Here is a 19770-nt window from a genome sequence, read left to right as displayed (position 1 = left end):
AAGTATCCTATTTAAAATAATCAGTCCCCAAATCAACATTTGATTCATTTTTGTTCTATGACTTATCACAGTTACAGGTTTATTTATGCTAAATTTTATGGAATTTAAAATAAACCTTTTTTATAATTTTACATTTTGGTTATTTGGACATCAAATTCTTATTTTAAATAGATTCACTTTATTTGGGCCTTTTACGGACCAATTATCACTCTTTTTTTATCCTTACTTCCCTTAAGGAACAACTGTTATTTATACAAAGGTAGAGGTGTTGACTGAAAGATTAGATTTACATTTATGTTCGTAAAATCAAAGCCAGAGAATCAATATGGTTTAATTAAAAAATGCCTTTATTTCAATAGCAAAAAGGTATTAATTGTACTATAATAGTTCAAGTTATATCTTTTCTTACAATGGTAAACACACATTTTAAATAGCAACTCATGAAGGGTGTGTTAAAATAGGCCCTCCAGCCCATAAAATATGAATGTGGGTTAATGAACAAATGTCTAATAAGTTATTACGAAAACAAGTCTTTAGAATGTTAGCTCTTCACATTCCACATAGAACTTCCAATGCTGATCCATTATATGGCATGGGAGAAATTCTTGATCGCTGATTAAGAGTACTTCATTTATTTGTAGATAATGTGGAATGCTTTGCATTGACTCTCTGGAAGTTCCTGTTTAAAGAAGTGCCAACAAATTAAAAACTGTCTTTATAAAATAATATTTAAATTTACTTATTACAAATCCTAGACCCTAGTCAAGTCTATGAGCACACAGAGATTTTGGACCAGTAATAATTTACTCCATTTTTCTTTTCTTTTTTTAATAGACTTAATTTTTTAGAAAAGGATTTTATTTATTTGACAGAGCAAGAGATCACAAGTAGGCAGAGAGGCAGGCAGAGAGAGAGAGGGAAGCAGGCTCCCCACTGAGCAAAGAGCCCCATGCGGGCCTTGATCCCAGGACCCTGAAATCATGACCTGAGCCGAAGGCAGAAGCTTAACCCACTGAGCCACCCAGGCACCCTAGACTTAATTTTTTTATTTGTCAGAGAGAAAATAAGTAGAACTTTGGTGTTAGAAGTGAATTTATATATCATCTTGGTCTTGGACCTGTTTTACAGATGATGAAACAGAGCCAGAGAGGTAAAATGGGTTGAATGAAAAGAATTCATAGGTTAGTGATATTTCAGAAGTGAAATATCAGTTAATATAATGAACCTGATTATTTTTGCTTTTGATCTATTAAGGGAAATTTTTTAAAAAACTAGAGGAAAAAGAAAAGTGAAAGCTAAAATTATTTTTAACCTAACTAGTTAGCTTGTCATTTTGAAGTGCTAATTTAGGCAACTAGATAACATGAATAGTTGCATGAGCCTATTCTTTTGCCTAGTGATGAATCTCGCAGTTCACTTCAAGGAGACTTATGCCGAATATCTAACATTTGGTTATATTATTTGAGAAGGATGGCTTTCTCCCTACTTCTTTCATGAGCAGAATGGTTCTTTAGCTGTGCAGTGCTTGTTGGGGAGGAGGAGCAGCAAGCGGAACCACACTCACTTATATGGCTATTTTCCTAGCTGTACTGGGCTTGAGAAGTCACATAACTTGCTTGAGATCACACAAGTTTGTATGGCCTAGAAAACTGATTATCCATCTTCCATCCTAATACTATTTTCAGTAAGAAATAATAATAATAGCAGCTTATATTTATTGAATGTTTGCTATATGTTAACCAGTAGCCAGTCATTTCACAGCAACTTCCCATCTAATCTTCACAACTCTTTTCTTCTTGGTTTATTGGAAATTGAGGCACAGAGGAATTTGTACAACTACCTTCAGAAGCCTCAGTCATCCTTTTCCTGCTGTGGTGTTTTAGACTACAAACAGCCTTTTTCTCAAGATAAGCTGATGCCGATTTATAGTTTTATCTTGGACATAGAAAATGGAATGAGACTGGACACCTGGGTGGCTCAGTCAGTTAAGTATCTGCCTTGGGCTCAGGTCACGATCTCAGGGTACTGGGATTGAGCCCCACATCAGGCTCCCTGCTCAGTGAGGAGCCTGCTTCTCCCTTTGCCACTCATGAATTACAAAATCTTAAAAAAAATTTTTTATATGTAAAGTGTTCATGTTTTTTCTGCCTTTGTTGCACAGACATGAACTCTGGAGTTTTACTAGTTAGAAGCTCCTCGATGGCTTAATGTATACACAGTGATCTGGCAGGGGGCCTGGCACATGGCAGGTGCTCAACAGAAAATTAGTTTTCTTCTCTTTTCTCCTCTATTAGTAGATGTATCGTCCATTTTATGAATTAGGTCAAAGTTAATCATGATACTATGATGAAAAATAATAATGATTAAAGTAATGAAAAACAGGGAGCCTGGGTGGCTCAGTGGGTTAAGTCTCTGCCTTCGGCTCAGGTCATGGTCTCGGGGTCCTGGGATCAAGCTCCGTATCAGGCTCTCTGCTCAGCAGGGAGCCTGCTTCCCCTCTCTCTCTGCCTGGATCTCACCTACTTGTGATCTCTGTCAAATAAATAAATACAACATTTTTTAAAAATTTAAAAGAAAAGGAATGAAAAACAACACGAATCGTAAACAGGAGCTGAAATAAAAACCTTCTGCTCTGTTATCAGGCACTCATCTTCCTTACGTGTTTAAGTTTGAAGAAATTCTTAACCACATAAAACAGAAGCACCTGTGAGTGTGTGTGCTCGATTACACATACTTCTACCAGCGATGACGCACAGCAACAGCACCGAAATGAAGAAAACTTCACCGAAATGAAGAAAACTCTTCCTCTAACATATTATTGGTAGGTTAAGGACAGCTTTTATTAGAAACAAAAAAGAGTCTATTTTTTCTGAAAAAGCTTGTTCTATTTTCAAATGAAGAAATAATGCTAGGTCCCCTCAAAAGAAACTGACATTAATTAATTATGCAGTAAATTAATATGCAGTAAATGATGGCTTGGGAAAATAAAGATTTCAGGAGATAATTTTTTTTTCTTAGATGAATACATTTGGCATAATGTGCTTTGACTGTCCTAATACTGTGGTGACAGGTGACATAGATATATATAAGACTGACTTTTCAGGTAAATAATGAAATGTCATCTACCTTAACAGATTCTTTTTAAAGAACTGTGGGAAAGGTTGATATGTCTGTACACAGTGATCACAAATTATGTAGAAGTTTGGGAATGTTCATTTTTTCCCCTCCAGTTTATTCTGGAATATCAATGAAGATTCCCTCAAAAACACAGAAGAGAAACTACAGCCTGTTAGGCAGAGAGAAGAGAGGCTTGAGAGGAACTGTGAAATTTCAAGGGAAAATGCACCATAGATTCACTCTATTTTACAGCCTCTAAGGACTTTAGGGAGAGGTACTTCAGGATTTCATCAACAGAATTTCATTTTTTAAAGGCTGGTGTTTGTATTTTTAAAAATCTTTAGTTAGGGGGCGCCTGGGTGGCTCAGTGGGTTGAGCCGCTGCCTTCGGCTCAGGTCATGATCTCAGGGTCCTGGGATCGAGTCCCGCATCAGGCTCTCTGCTCAGCAGGGGGCCTGCTTCCTTCTCTCTCTCTCTCTCTCTCTGCCTGCCTCTCTGTCTACTTGTGATCTCTCTCTGTCAAATAAATAAATAAAATCTTTAAAAAAAAAATCTTTAGTTAGAAATAATATATGCCTTCAAATGTATTAATATACCATATTGTAACACTCTAGAGTCCACCAACACACTAATCTGGGTTACCAGTTTAACTAGTTTCTGTGCAGGACTAGGAATAAAGTTCTTCCATCATCTCTGATTCATTGAGGAAAGTCTTGAAAATGGCAAGATTAAAAACTTTTATCACTTGTCTTCATGACTCAGGATTTTCTTGATACTAGAATTCCAAAATGGTATGTAGAAATCAACTGGATATTGAGTTTGCTATTTGTCCCATGAAGTGTTGATACCATTTGATCAAAGTTTAGGAAATGGTTACAAAAGCTAAACAGATTAATGATTTCTCATAAAGAGGGGGAGGAGGAAGTGCGGGGAGATAGAGGGATATAGCTGTTTTAAAAATAATTGGTTCAGAAAATGTGAAGGGCCATAACTCTTATATCTCACAGTCAGAAGCAGAAAGATCAAATAAAGGAGATAATATTAACTAACCAAAATCCCATTTACTATTTGTTGAATTCTTCACAACAAACTCCATTCATTATAGCCTGTGAGATCTAGGCCTGTCTACTTATGAGGACAGTCAATCACATGTAAATCCAGTTTTAAATTAGCTCTCCTTAGGATCGTATTCATGCTTCCATCCATTCATTATTTATGCGATGAATAAACATTATTTAATAAACGTTTACTGGGAAGCTACTTTGCCAGTCTTTGGGGGAATATAATAGGGACTAAGAGTTTAGAAAAGTCACTCTAAACTCAAAGACCTTCTCTGTCAGGCGGTGAACATTAGGTAACCAGCAATTATTTATAATATAAAGTGATATGCATAAGATTTGCCTATTTAGACAACAGTATGTAAGAACTATCTATATAGTTCTTAGAGGGAACAAACTGATGTTTACCAGAGAGGAGAGGGGTAGGGGATGGGTTAAATAGATGATGGGGATGAAGGAGTGCACTTGTCATGATAAACACAGAGTGATGTACAGAAATGATCAATCACTGAATTCGATACCTGAAACTAGTATTACACTGTATGTTAACTAACTGGAATTTAAAAACTTTTTAAAAAAGTAAATGAAATTGAAGAGTTGCTCTCTCTCTTTTTACCATGTCCAAATTTCATTTTTTCCAATACCTATTTGCTTCCTTCCTGTACTGGGTCATCTAAACAAGGCACATCTGAAAATGAAGGGGAGTGCTACTAATAATTTGGCTGGATTGAGGACTGCGGTGGTTTAGCTGGGAAGCATCGTTACTCTAGCTTTGGAAAATGTAAATAGCTCCTCCTCATTCCTGTATTCCCAAAAACCACTATTTTGGAGTGATCATTAAAAAGTGTAAGAGAGGGGTGCCTGAGTGGCTCAGTCAGTTAAGCATCTGCCTTTGGCTCCAGTCATGATCTCAGTCAGGGTCCTGGGATTGAGCCCCATATCAGGGTCCTTGCTCAGCGGGAAGCCTGCTTCTCCCTCTCCCTCTGCCTCTGCCTTCTCCTTGCTACTCCCCCAGCTTATACTGTCTTTCTGTCACGTAGATAAATAAAATCTTAAAAAAGTGTAAAATAACAGATTATGTTCATGATCTGAAGTGGGCTGATGAAATCCATATGGCCTTGTTTATCCTTTAAACTCTGTGCATTCTAAGTGTCAGTTCCATGATTTCCTTGACCACGTTTTGATATGCAAAAGAGGGAAAAACATTCTCTCTTGGATAGTTTGCTTGTTAAAGAGTTTACATTTTTCGAACTTGCCGGGTCTTTGGATTTCTGTCAGGTACTACAAAGCCACATACAAAAGAACCTTAAATCAAATAGGTTCAAGTAAAACTCCAACAGCACCCTACAGAATGCCAGCAGGTAGAGGGCCCCTGAGTGACTCAGGTTAAGCGTCCAGCTTTTGGTTTCGATTCAGGTCATGATCTCATGGTCCTGGGATGGATCTCTGTGCTCAGCGGGAATTCTGCCTGAGATTCTCTCCCTCTCCCCCTCTCCCTGCTCATGCTCCCTCTCTAATAAAATAAACAAATAAAATCTTAAAAAAAAAAAAAAGAAAGAAAAAGAGAAAAGTAATGCCAATAGAGACTCGCAGATTCTTAGGCCCAGATTAAGGCAACAAGAAACTGGCTGGCCTATGGGCCCTCCATAGAGTTCATTAACATTTTCTGATATAGCTAAAGGAAAGAAAATACAGTATTTCTGAAAGAAATTAGTAACAAGAGACTTGTTTATATTGCAGGAAACAGAAGCAGCCATTCAGAACCCATTTTTTTAATTTCATGCTCACTTAGCAGGGGCACTGTGAGCCCTCTTGAGGAAGGAGAAGCATGGCTAGGGTTGAAAATGCCTGCTCAGAACTGGAAAATCTGAGGAGATAACCTTTGTGATACAAGGAAGATCCTGTATTTCTGTTCTGACTCTTGGGGTTAGAAACTAGGAGGATGAAGGTTTTGCTTGGCTTTCTTGTGTGTGTGTGTGTGTGTGTGTGTGTGTGTATGTGTGTGATAGAGAGACAGAGAGAGCGAGAGGTTGAGGGAGGGAGGCAGGCAATGCATGCAAGCATGAGAGTGGGTGTGGTGTGCGATCGAGCTGAAGGGCTGAATATAAGAGTTTTCAAATTATAATCTGCGTAAGAAATCAGATACTACTTACTAGTCATTCAGAGTCTATAGTCATGCTGCATAAGAATCATTTTAAAAAGTTCAGGTTCCTGGGCCCCATGCCAAGTTTTGATTAGGTAGAGCTGCAGTGAGAGTTAGGAACCAAAGACCAGAAATTACTACAAGAACTCTGTCCAATTTAAACCCTTTAACTTCTTCATAATTTCTGTTTTACCTGACTGGTTTTCCGAAAGTGATGAAAAGCACTTTTGAGGCTATCTTCAGACTACTGGGGAAAATGCTTCCTATTCTGGAGCCAGTTTTTGAGAACAAAGAAGGACCCTAAGAGGTTACAGTGGATCAGGTATAAAGTTAGAGAGGGAAATAGTGAATTATTAAGGTTTGTTAGGAAAGAATGGCCCTGGGGAGCCCCTGGTTAGGGGCTTAGTGATAGTAATCTCTGTTTGGTTCTTGACTCTTGTTACCACAGAACTATCGTCTCCTGTATTGTATCTCCTTTCTGACTATACTGTCCCCAGCTGGTCTGAGGCAGGGACACTAGTGGAAAAAGAGGGGATGCTGCAGCAGAGAAGGGTAACACAACCTTAGTTATGTCTGTTTTACAGAAATGTATGCTGCCTCTCCAGATCGTTTCAAAATCCGCTGCTATTGGTGAAGACTACATTCTCTTCAGTTTTCTCAGGTTAAAGTCTATTCCATCAGATAAAGCACATTAGTTTACACTAATAAGCAAAGATTTATTTTAGTACTTGCTTTTAGAAAACTCACCAAATCATGCCTGCAGGAGGGGAAAAAAATGCCATTTTTCCTTTCTGTATGATACTTTAAAAAATCTACCCAAAGTAAGCATAGGTTCAGAGAAAGGAACTGTGAGGGAAGGTGTCATTTAAAAAATTCTACAATCAACTGTGGTTAAAAATGCAGTGTTGTAAACAAACAGAAAATGCCAAGTGTTGGTGAGGATATGGGGAAATTGGAGCCCTTGTATATTGTTGATACGATGTAAAATGATTCAGTTGCTGTGGAAAACATTTTGGATGTTCCTCAAAAAGTTCAACATATAATACTATATGATATAGCAACTCCACTCCTATGTATCTATCCAAAAGAACTAAAAATAGGTACAAATACATGTATATGTGTGCTCACGGCAGCACTATACCCAACAGCTAAAAAGTAGAAACTGAACATCCATCCAGGCAGGACCCTTGAAAGCATTATGCTAAGTGAAAGATGCCAGACACAGGAAGTTATATGATTCCACTTATATGATACATTCAGAACAGGCAAATTCATAAAGACAGAAAGTAGATTGGGAGGCATACAGAAAGGGGGATTGTTGAATGCATGTGGAGTTTCTATTTGGGTAACGGAAGTTGTTTTAGAACTACTCAAAGGTGGTGGTTGCACAACATTGTGAATGTACTAAATATTATGTTAAGCAAAACAAGTCAGTGAGAAAAGATTTCACTCATGTGGAATTTTAGAAACAAAACGAACATTCAGGAGGAGGAGAAAGAGTGAGAGAAACAAATCATGAGAGACTCTTAACTATAGAGAACAAACTGATGGTTGCTGGAGGGAAGTGGGTGGCGGATGCGCTAGCTAGATGGGTGATGGGCATTACGGAGGGCACAAGTTACAAGTTATGATGAGCACTGGGTGTTGTACACAAGTGATGAACCACTGAACTCTGTTCCCGAACCATACTGAACTCTATGTCAACTAGCTAGAATTTAAATAACAACAACAACAAAATGCTATTGAATTGTTCACATTAAGACAGTTATTTTCATGTTATACAAAAAAAGCAGTGCTGTCTCCGTACCTTTGGGTGCCTTTTTCATGACTAAGAAATGGCTGTAGGTCTGCACGTACCTGGAAGGGAAGACTGATGTTGTTGAGGCACCACGACTGGCTCTGCAGGTATGGGCACTTCCTCAGAAACATACTTTAAAAGCTCCTTCCCCAGATATGTCACCTGCACATAATTAAGCACAGAATTTTAAAATTCTACATTTTGAAAGAAGCAAATACATCTGTCTCTTACAAGTTTTACCTTCAGTCAAATCCGGCCTGCCACCTTTTCTTTTTTTTAAATTTTATTAGGACCAAAGATACCCATTCATTTACTTAATATCAATGGATGCTTTTGTGCTATAACACGACTGAATATTCACAACAGACCATAAGCCCATGGAGCCTGAGATTTTATTATTTGGCCCTTTAGTGAAAATATTTGTTGACCCCTGTTGTTTATCATTAATTCTCTCATCCATTCACTTGTTAAACAACCATTAATCCAGCATCACTACTTTATAACATTAAAAAATTAATGTTGTACTAATAAAATCAAGCCATAAAATAGTACTTTTCAAGAACTCAGACACTTAACTGATAAATAATATTTCAGGCCTGTGCATTCAAATTTTTTGGTTTTTTCTGGTTTGTTTGTGAACTTATTAACTATTGTTTATCACCCCAAATATCAGATCTTAGGAATACCCACACACAAACACGCTGGCTGAGGCTGACTGGCAAACACTTGCCCTCTGGTTGCCGTCTTTGGGTTCTCTACTCCTAGTTCTAGGGCAGTCTGATAATATACCCAGAAGCTAGGTTCACTGTAGTTAAACTGTCCAGTGTCCACTCAAACTTCCCTTCCTCCTGGATGCTTTCTTAGAACTTCCAAACTCCAATAATCAGTCCCTTCCTCTAGGCCCCTATCACTTCTATGCTCATATTTGTCAAGGCACTTATCCTACTAAAGTGAAATTATGTGTTAATATGTCTGTTTCCATTAACATAAGCTCCTTGAAGACAAGGTCTGTGTCATAATTATTTTTATACTCTTGGCACTTCACATAGTGCCTGACAATTGCAGGGGGAAAACCCTCTGAAATTCCAGCTCTTAAGCAAGAATCTTAAATTGTTTAACCTCAATTTGTACATTTGTAAAACAAGTACCTCCAGCTTATTAGGTTGTTGTGAGGATGAGAATAAATAATATATGAAAAGCATTTGGCATACTGTCTAGCACATTCTGAGTGCTCAATAATTGCCCGTTATTTACCAGAATGGGGCAGACAGGAAGAAAAAGGGATCTGGAAGGTTTAGGCCCCCTCTGGGCTCAATCCCATAACTAAAGGAACTTTGTAATGGAAATGGAACCTCTCAGTCTACCCAGTGTGCTAACCCATCACCATTTGCCTTGGAAGGAGAGATGAGGTCTCTGAATGCCATTGGTCAGCTCTCCAAACAACTAACAATTAGAAACAATGGGTTTTGTTCATGTTGTGCCCTGACAATAACCAAAACACCTTCTATACCCATCAATGTGCAGGTTCAGTATGTTCTCACCAACATTTCAGATTTAAAGTATATTTTTATCCGTTAATACTAGGTAATATAAAGTAGTAAAACTATACCTTAGTAGCCTTAGAGGTCATGAGTCTATACAGATCTTAAATACACCACTGGGGTAATTGAGACATCAAATGAACACAGCTTTAAGAAAAATCTACCGAGTTAAGTACCTAGTTCCCACAAGGTGGGAGTGATTTATTCAACAAGGATAATAATATATACATCTTAAGATGAACAGGCACTAGGTCACTCCTGGAAACTGTCCATTTCATAATAGTGTCTGTGCTCTAGTTGGCTAAAGCATAAGAGCAAACAGTCATCACATTTGCATATAACTGAAACTTTGACTCCTCAACTAAATCTTGAATGAAAATCTAGCTCATATGCCTTCTCTCAGAGGCATGTAGGAAGAGCTGGAGGCGAGGTTCTTAGGGTCTTAGACGGCATAGCTGCCAGCAATCTTGACAACTTCACCACTCAAAATCCATTTTGGGATGGGTGATGGGATACCACCTTCCCCCAGATGAGAACAGTAATAAAGCTGGAATTAGGGCAAGGTATATTCTGTAAGGCTATCTGTAGGTTGTTGTATTCTTACTTTTCTAAAAGGTGGAACTGCAGGAAGGGCTTTATCCTAAGGCCACTAATTCTCTCCTGGAAGCTCTTAGGCAGAAGGTCTATTATCCTCAGAAATCAGTTTATGCTGACTCCCTAATACCATACTTAGGGAAGAAATGGCATAAATGCATGTGTGTGTGCACGTGTGTGTGTGTGTGTGTGTGTGTGTGAGAGTGTGTGTCTGAGCTGGGGTGGAAGGATGATTCAGTTAGCCACTATCCTGGAAATGGAGTTAATTGGCCAAGTGAAATTATTAATTGACTTTATTTGGTAAGGTCTCTGAAGAAATAAAGTTTAATCTCAATTGTCATTAATTGCAGTAACAAATGTTTCTCTATATCTTACATTCTAACATGCATCAGGAAAAAATGTAAAATACAACCCGCCTTTAAGAATTAAAGAGGTGTCCAAGAACTTTTTCCCTGCTAGAGCTCCATTTGAAAATTTGAAAATATCAGTCCATTTTATCTATGTCTTCAGGAAAACTATTTGTTGGTACTAATGGAATTTGTTCATGGATGACCAAATGACTGTTTTAATTCCATTTCAAGTTTTATGAAGCAAGTTCTTTTTTTTTTTTTTTTAAAGATTTTATTTATTTATTTGACAGAGAGAGAAATCACAAGTAGGCAGAGAGGCAGGCAGCGGTGGTGGTGGGGGAAGCAGGCTCCCTGCTGAGCAGAGAGCCCGGTGCAGGGCTTGATCCCAAGCAGAAGCTTAACCCACTGAGCCACCCAGGTGCCCCATGAAGCAAGTTCTTAATAAATTTGCACTACCCCAAGAAGAAGAAAGAGGAAAGGATAATTGTTTTTGATCTCAGGAGGTGGTGGGGGGAGGGATGGAGGAAGGCAAACAAGCAAAAGAAAACTGTCGGTTTTCTTTCTATAGGTTCACTGTAACACAAAAACGCATTTTGGCTAAAAAGTAAAATAATTCTCAAATATTTGAGAAGGTAGTATCAAAATGTAGTAACTGCCATGAAAAAGCTGATCCTGGGAAAATGATGATGGAAGCAAAGTTCATCTTCATACCACCTACCTCCTCCCAATCCTCATCCTAAAGTCCCCCCTTCTCTTCTTCCTGTGGGTACTCCATGCAGCTCCAGGCAAAAGAAGGGCAGTATGCCTTTCGTCTTGGATATTTGTATTTTAAAAGGGCCCACATCTCAATGTGATATACTACATTAATGAAAGAAAGGACAAGAACCACATGATCCTCTCAACAGATGCAGAAAAAGCATTTGACAAAGTATGGCATCCTTTTTTAATTAAAACTCTTCACGGTGTAGGTATAGAGATAGGTATCATAGAAGCCCCCAGTGACTATCATTCTCAGCACGGAAAAACAGAACTTTTCTCCTAAGGTCAGGAACATGGCAGGGATGTCCAGTATCATGACTGCTGTTCAACATAGTACTAGAAGTCGTAGCCTCAGCAATCCAGACAACAAAAAAGAAATAAAAGGCATCCTAATCAGCAAAGAAATCAAACTCACTCTTCACAGATGACATGATATTTTATGTGGAAAACCCAAAAGACTCCACCCCCAAATTGCTAGAACTCATGCAGGAATTCAGCAAATCAGTTGCATTTCTATATATTAACAATGAGAGAGAAAAATAAATTAAGGAATTGATCCCACTTACAATTGCCCGAAAAGCTATAAGATACCGAGGAATAAATCTAACCAAAGAGGAAATGCATCTATACTCTCAAAACCATAAAACACTCATGAAAGAAATTGAGAAAGACACAAAGAAATGGAAAATGTTCCATGCTCATGGAAAAACAAATATTGTAAAAACGTCTATGCTACCTAGACAAATGCAATCCTTATGAAAATACCATCAACATTTTTCACAGAGTGGGAAAAAACAGTCCTAAAATTTGTATGGAACCAGAAAAGACCCTGAATAGCTAGAGGAATGTTGAAAAAGAAAACCAAAGGTGGTGGAGTCATTGTGGACTTCAAGCTGTATTACAAAGCTGTAATCATCAAGACAGTATGCTACTGGCACAAAAACAGACACACAGATACATGGAACAGAATAGAGAATCCAGAAATGGACCATCAACTCTATGATCAACTAATCTTCGATAAAGCAGGAAAGAATATCCAACGGAAAAAAGACAGTCTCTTCATTAAGTAGTGTTGGGAAAATAGGACAGTCACATGCAGAAGAATGAAACCTGACCGTTTTCTTACACCACACACAAAAATAGACGCAAAATGGATGAAAGACCTAAATGTGAGACAGAAATCTATCAAAATCCTAGAGGAAAACACAGGCAGCAACCTCTTTGACCTCAGCCCTAGCAACTTCTTCCTAGAAACATGGTGAAAGGCACGGGAAACAAGGGTAAAAATGAACTACTGGGACTTCATCAAAATAAAAAGCTTTTTCACAGCAAGGGAAACAGTTGACAAAACCAAAAGACAATGACAGAATGGGAGAAGATATCTGCAAATGTCTTATCAGATAAAGGGCTAGTATCTAAGATCTATAAAGCACTTATCAAACTCAACACCCAAAGAACAAATAATCCAATCAAGAAATGGAAAGAAGACGTGAACAGACATTTCTCCAAAGAAGACTTACAAATGCCCAACAGATACATGAAAAAATGCTCAACATCACTTGGCATCAGGGAAATACAAATCAAAACCACAATGAGATACCACCTTGTACTCATCAGAATGGCTAAAATTAACAAGTCAAGAAATGACAGATGTTGGTGAGGATGCAGAGAAACAGGATTCCTCTTACACTATTGGTGGGAATGAAAAGCAGCCATTTTGGAAACAGTATAGAGATTCCTCAAAAAGTTAAAAATGGAACTACTCTATAACCCGGCAACTGCACTACTAGGGATTCACCCCAAAGATACAAATCCAAAGGGACACCTACACCCCAATGTTTATAGCAGCAATGTCCACAATAGCCAAACTATGGAAAGAGACCAGATGTCCACTGACAGATGAACGGATAAAGAAGATGTGGTATACAGATCTACAATGGAATATTATGCAGCCATCAAAAATGAAATCTTGCCATTTGCAACAACATGGATGGAACTAGAAGATATTCTGCTAAGCGAAATAAGTCAATCAGAAAAAGACAAATATCATATGATGTCACTAATATAGAGAATTTAAAAAACAAAACTGATGAATATAGGGGAAGAGAGGAAAAAATGAATAAGATAAAATCAGAGGGAGACAAACCATAAGAGACTCTTAGTCATAGGAAACAGGGTTACTGGAGGGGAGGAGGGTGGGGAGATGGGGTAACAGGGTGATGGACATTAAGGAGGGCATGTGATGTAATGAGCACTGGGTATTATATAAGACTGATGAACCCCTGAAACTAATAATACATTATATGTTTATTAACTGAATTTAAACTAAAACAAAAAAACCAAAAAAACAAAAAAGGCCACCCATCTCCTTTTTTGTGGTGTGGTGTGATCCTATACATCCACGTCTCCTGAATAGAAGCTGGGCTCATAGGAAGTGTAAGTTAAGATACCCTGGGGATGATTAGTTGACCAATGAGGATGGCTGGCTGTCGAGATCAACAATTTTCATCACTTTTTAAAAAAAGATTGATTGATTGATTTTAGCGAGAAAGCGCACGAGTGGGAGGAGGGGCAGAGGGAGAGGGAGACGTACAGACTCCCCACTAAGCAGGAAGCCTGATTGTGGGCTTGATCCTGGCATCCTGAATTCAAGATCTGAGCCCAAATCAAGAGTCGGACATATAACTAACTGAGCCACCCAGGTGCCCCAGTAATTTCCATCACTTTCTATACTCCTACCTCAACCTTCGGTATTTTGATATTCCTAATCATGGGGGTAGGAGGAATTGTTTTACAAAGTGTGTAGGGTGACAGGTAACCATACAGAAAAGTTAATACTAAATCCAAAGTAGTGAATTTATAAGGGTGGAAATTCAGAGAGTGAGTCATTTGAATGGGACGTATGTTTGCACAAGACAGCTGTTAATGCTCGTTCAGTCACTGCCCAAAAAGGCAGTCTGTTTGTCATTTGCAAAATCCAGTCCTGAGCATTCACAAAAATAAACTGTCATTGCCATTCTTATTTTCATACCACAACTGTATCACAAAAAGGCATTTTTTTTTCCTGTGGAAGTAGACAATTTTTGCTGCAGAAGAATGAGACTTGGCATAAATTCATAAAGACAGCTAGGTAATACTGTATGTGCTCTTAGGAGTTCAGGGCAACCTGTTTCCAATGAAAGGAATGTAGCTTCCCTTGTGTCATTGTTGTAAATGTAGAAAATAATGTTTTTTATTAAAAATAATTTATTATTAAAAATAATGATTATTTTATTTTATTTTATTTTAAACTCTAAACATACATTTTAATTTTACTGAGATATAATGTATACATAAAATGCATTCTTTTAAATGTAGAATTTGATGAATTAAGAAAAAAACACTATCCACATTGTGGTAACCACTACCCACATGATATATAGAATATTTCCATCCCTAGCCCCAAATTCCCTAGTATCTTTTCCCAGCTAGTTTCCCCCACCTCCTGGACCTACATAATCCATGTGATTTTTATCACTACAGGTGAATTTCACATAAATATCATACATTATGTACAGATGACACTTGAACAACATGGGTTTGAACTACAGGGGTCCACTTATATGTGGATATTTAAAAAATAATAATAATAACTAAGGAACCATAAGACCAGGTTCTAGTCCTGGTTCTGGCACTTTACTGGCCTTGAGGCTAATCAAACCACCTAATCTCCTGTAACTCTGGTTTTACATCCATAGATAAATAGTCGACTTTCTTACTTCATGAGGTTGTGAAAAAATATATGTAAAAGGCTTTATAAATCACACATGGCTATGCAAGTCCTAGAATCTCCACACTGGAAGGGTCTTTAGAGACAATTAGCACTACTACTTATTTTATATGTAGGAAAAATGAGGATCAGAAAGGTTAAGTGACTTGCTCTAGATCGGGGATTCTTACTCCAGGCTGCCTATTACAATTACCTGGAAAGCTTTTTAAAATTTACCACCTGGTCTTCAATTAAGAATATTAAGTCAGGGCACCTGGGTTAAGCCTCTGCCTCGTTCAGGTCACGATTTCAGGGTCCTGGGATTGAGCCCCGCATCAGGCTCTGCTCAGCAGGGAGCCTGCTTTGCCCCCTCTCTCTGCCTGCCTCTCTGCCTACTTGTGATCTCTTTCTGTCAAATAAATAGATAAAATCTTAAAAAAAAAAAAATTAAGTCAGAAGGTATGGGGCTGTGGTCCACCAAGTGATTGTGATGTGTAGGCAGAATTGAAAACCATTCCCAGACCAAGTAACTTATCAACAGTGGAACCAGAAACTAGCTTGCCTCCCGTTTCCCATCCAGAGATCACTCCACCACATCAGGATGATACCTAATAGCCACGAGGCTGCAGGAGTGAGTGAGAGGAATCCGTGATGCCCAGTGGGGAGTAAGCATCAGGATTCCCTGTATAGCAGTCCAGCTGCTTGGGTAGGAAGTATGAGTCATCTGTGTCTAATGGCTCTGTCATTCTGTCTGAGGCAGGATAAGACTTAGTTTTCTGATATTACTTACCTAACGACCAAATATTCCTAGACTCATAGCCACACCAGCAGTCTCAGAATCAATCAGTAGAAACGTTTACATTTTCTAATGTAGCAAAAAACTCCTGTCATTGAGAAGTGACTATGAATTCAAGAGTTCCCTCAAGACCAGAAGAGGTAGAGGTTTCTGTGGTAAGTTTTAAAAGAGGATTTTAAATATTGTGAAAACTCTCACCAGGGTAATGTTTCTCAGTCTAGGGGATTTGTTAGAGGTACATGAATCCCTACGGTAATTCTTATTTTTAAAGATTTTATTTATTTATTTGAGAGAGCGAGAATGAGAGAGACAGCATGAGAGAGAGAGCATGAAAGTGGGGAGGGTCAGAGGGAGAAGCAGACTCCCCACTGAGCAGGGAGCCTGATGCAGGAATCTATACTGGGACTCCAGGATCATCACCTGAACTGAAGGCAGTTGCCCAACCAACTGAGCCAACCAGGTGCCCCCTATGGTAATTTTTAAAACTGTTTAGGATAATAATAATAATAAAAAAACTAAGTCTACTTAGATAATCTGTATGAATATCTTACACCCCAAAATCCTCCTAATTGTAGTGCCTGCATTTGCCTTTGGCTTCCCTATCACATAGGTGTTAAACCATATGACTGACATGGCTGATGAGAAAAGACCAGAGGCAACGTGATATATAAATGAGGCTTAAGTACAGAGTGAGGGCCAAATGATGTCACAGTCAGCTATTCAAAAGCAGAAAATGCAGTAGTTCCAATAAAGAAAAAGAGTGGGAGAAGTGAGTCATCACTGGGCACACTAAGCAGAGACATGATAAGCTCAAAAAAACTTAACTACAGAAACCAGTACCATATTCATGCTGTAGACTATTATAGCAAAATGATATAATCTATCACAAGTTTAAGAAACTTTTTAATAAAAAGGGATTTCCAAGGGTAAAATGTTAATTCCTAGATATGTTAATTCCTACATATGATTTATGAATTGTGGAAAGTACTGAGCAGGTGAAAAGCAGATGGTCTGGTGACTCTAGGCGTGGAAAATGAACAAGGAAAAAACCTTTAAGAAAAAAAAAAAAACCCAATGACTATAAAGTAGAGGCAATCTAAGATGTACTGATCTAAGTGAAGGAACTAAAACAGTTTTGGAAGCACCTGCAACAAAGGTCTAGGATACCAGAAAACAGATTATGGAGAAGGGAAGAGAGGAGGAGCTACGAGGAATGGTGAGCAGAGCTAAGTGAGACAAAAAGAGAGAAGAAACTGCCTTTTATTACTCAGGCACTGAGGCTTACTGTAATGGACAGTGGAGGCTGAAGGGATTTGTAGTTCTGTTTAACAGTAATGGTGGATGTCTGAGGATTCACACTTTCCTCAGTGAATCATTGCAAGACTGTTCCCTTAAGTGTGGCCATGGACATCTGGAGATGGCTGATCATTGGACTTCAAGGGTGTCAGTCATTAATAGTCTTGAAATTGGTGGTTAAACTGGGTTTATAACTCAGAAGACAGAATTGTGGGGAAGACTACTAAGTCCAGGAAGTTGGAATGAAAAATATTTCTTTTGGAAGGGGGTGGAAACTGATGGATAAAACTGTGTTCAAACAAAAGTACACCATAACTTTCGTGGGTTTTAGGCTGCTTGCTCATTCCTTTGTCTTTAGGGGAAGTTATCCTTCATTGCATCAGAATACTAACATATAACTAAATGGTCAACACACCAGAGGTCTCAAATTTTCTATGTGGAGTCACAAAGACCTGAAATCACTTGGGAGGATAACAGGGGAAGATTGAGGGCATTCGAATTTCTGAGACTAGATGAGGACCAAAGAAGGAGAGGCTGTCAGCTGTCCAACTCTGTCCCTGGGGATTTGTGGCAAACAAGAGTTGTGGGAGAAAGCACATAGCATATTGTAGAAGGAACACGAGGACAAAAGCTAGCTTGGAGAACTTCAGATTTCTTAAAAAGTAGTTTTATCATAAAAAAATAGGTACCTTTCCATTTGAACATGAAGTTACAGATAAACTTAAGAATTACCCACCTTACTCCAAGCATAATTCCAAGTCACATAACTGTCGCCTCCTAGAAGATCCTTGAGCCAGGTGACTGGATTTTGATAAATCTGACCATTTTCTACCTTAATTTTACCACTCACTAAAACACTGGCTTTGTGGGTAGTCTCCTGAAATTAAAAATAAAACAAAAATTAAGAAGGAAAAATACCTGAAATATGTGAACTTCTGCTTTTGGTCATGATGAAGTAATAGGAACCAGACTTACCCTAACCAACAAAAAACATACAACATATATGGAGCAATGGTTTACAGCCAAACATCAGCCAACAAAGTACAGTGATGCCTGAGAAGTGAGAAATTAATGAGGTGAGCCTTCCAAGTGTCCCAGCTCACTGCCTTGAGAGTTTCCAGGTCATGGTGCAGGGAGAGGGAATCCAGGCAAAGCCCATGGACTCCCTGAGTTGAGGAGAAAGAGCAGAATCCACGGAGGCAAAGTGCCTAGAGTTTCCAGGACAGAATACTAAAGAAGAAAGAAATACAAAGAGAACTTTGCAGATCTTCAGGGGGTCCTCTTTAAGTATTCACCTGAGTAGTGGTTGGCCATATTTGAGGGCAAATTACCCAGGGCTGGGAAAAGAACCACCAGAAAAGAGTAGAAGTAATGACACCTGGCATTCTCGAAGGTCAGAAATAGTACCTGTTCCCAAGAGCAAGACTAGAAAACTTCAAAACTCGTGGGGCATTGTTTGGGTACAGAATAGCCTTACCTCGGGAGTGGGAAATAATTAGCCCTAGATTGAACACATGCTCCAATCCTGCTTACCAAATCTTAAAAGCAAGACCCACAAGGATCAAATTATTTCCAAGGAACTTAACTGTATCTTAGAACAAATCTACAGAATATTTATAAGAATACAAAGATATCCAGCATCCAACCAGATAGATTTCACAATGTGTGGGATTCAATAAAAAGTTAATAGGCCTGGAAAGAAGTAGGAAAATACAGCCCAGACAGAAGAGATAGAGCAATGAACTGAAAATGACTGAGAACTGGTAAGAATGTTAGCATTAGCAGATAAAGACATAAAGTAGTTATTACAATCATATTCCACATGTTCAAAAGTTATGTGGAGACATGGAAAATATTTTTAGAAAGACCAAAATCAAAATTCTAGAGATGAAAATTACAATGTATGAGATGAAGAATATACTGGATAGGATTAGTTAGAGATTAGACATTTCAATCAAAAAGATTAGTAAATTCAAAGACAAAGCAGTAACTACTGCATAAAAATGAAACACAGAGAAAAGAGAATTTTAAAAAATGAACAGATCATCAGTGAATTGTGAAATGATTTCAAGCAATCCAATACATGTGAAATAAGAGGTTCAAAAAGGAAAGAAGGGAAGAAAAAACATTTGAAGAAATAATGGCTTAAATTTTTCCACATCTGAGATTCAAACGTGGAACCCAGAGATTCAAGAAATTTAATAACCCCTAAGCATAAGAAACATGAAAAAAAAATCAGCTAATGCTCCTCATAATCAAAATTGCTTAAAACCAGATAAAATCTTTAAAGCGGCCAGAAGGAGAAAAAAAAAAGATTCATTACTTACAGAGGAACGAGGTTAAGAACAACAGTATATTTAAACAGTGCAAGCAAGTAAACAGTAGAGCAACATCTTTAAATTACTCAAAGGAAAAAACTCTTTCAACATAGAAGTCTACTGGGGCATCTGGGTGGCTCAGTGGGTTAAGCCTCTGCCTTCAGCTCGGGTCATGATCTCAGAGTCCTGGGATCGAGCCCTGCATCGGGCTCTCTGCTCAGCAGGGAGGCTGCTTCCCCCTCTCTGCCTACC

At 38.4% G+C, this 19770-nt stretch overlaps 1 protein-coding gene across 1 annotated transcript in view; it reads right to left on the bottom strand.

Moving 5' to 3' along the window:
• Positions 1-351: 351 nt before the first annotated feature.
• The window catches only part of ANKRD31 (ankyrin repeat domain 31), a 152459-nt gene continuing 133040 nt past the window's right edge, over positions 352-19770 (bottom strand). Inside the window, exons 23-25 of the mRNA XM_032848336.1 lie at positions 17937-18077; positions 8176-8278; positions 352-679 (exon numbers count right to left, since the gene is read on the bottom strand). Coding sequence (XP_032704227.1) covers positions 534-679; positions 8176-8278; positions 17937-18077 — 390 coding nt within the window. The 3' untranslated portion in view covers positions 352-533. The remainder of the gene's footprint in view (positions 680-8175; positions 8279-17936; positions 18078-19770) is intronic.

This window comes from Lontra canadensis, unplaced genomic scaffold (genome assembly GCF_010015895.1).
Source record: "Lontra canadensis isolate GAN:19392208 unplaced genomic scaffold, GSC_riverotter_1.0 scaffold4, whole genome shotgun sequence".
NCBI classification, from domain to species: domain Eukaryota; kingdom Metazoa; phylum Chordata; class Mammalia; order Carnivora; family Mustelidae; genus Lontra; species Lontra canadensis.
This window is presented reverse-complemented; position numbering and strand designations above follow the sequence as displayed.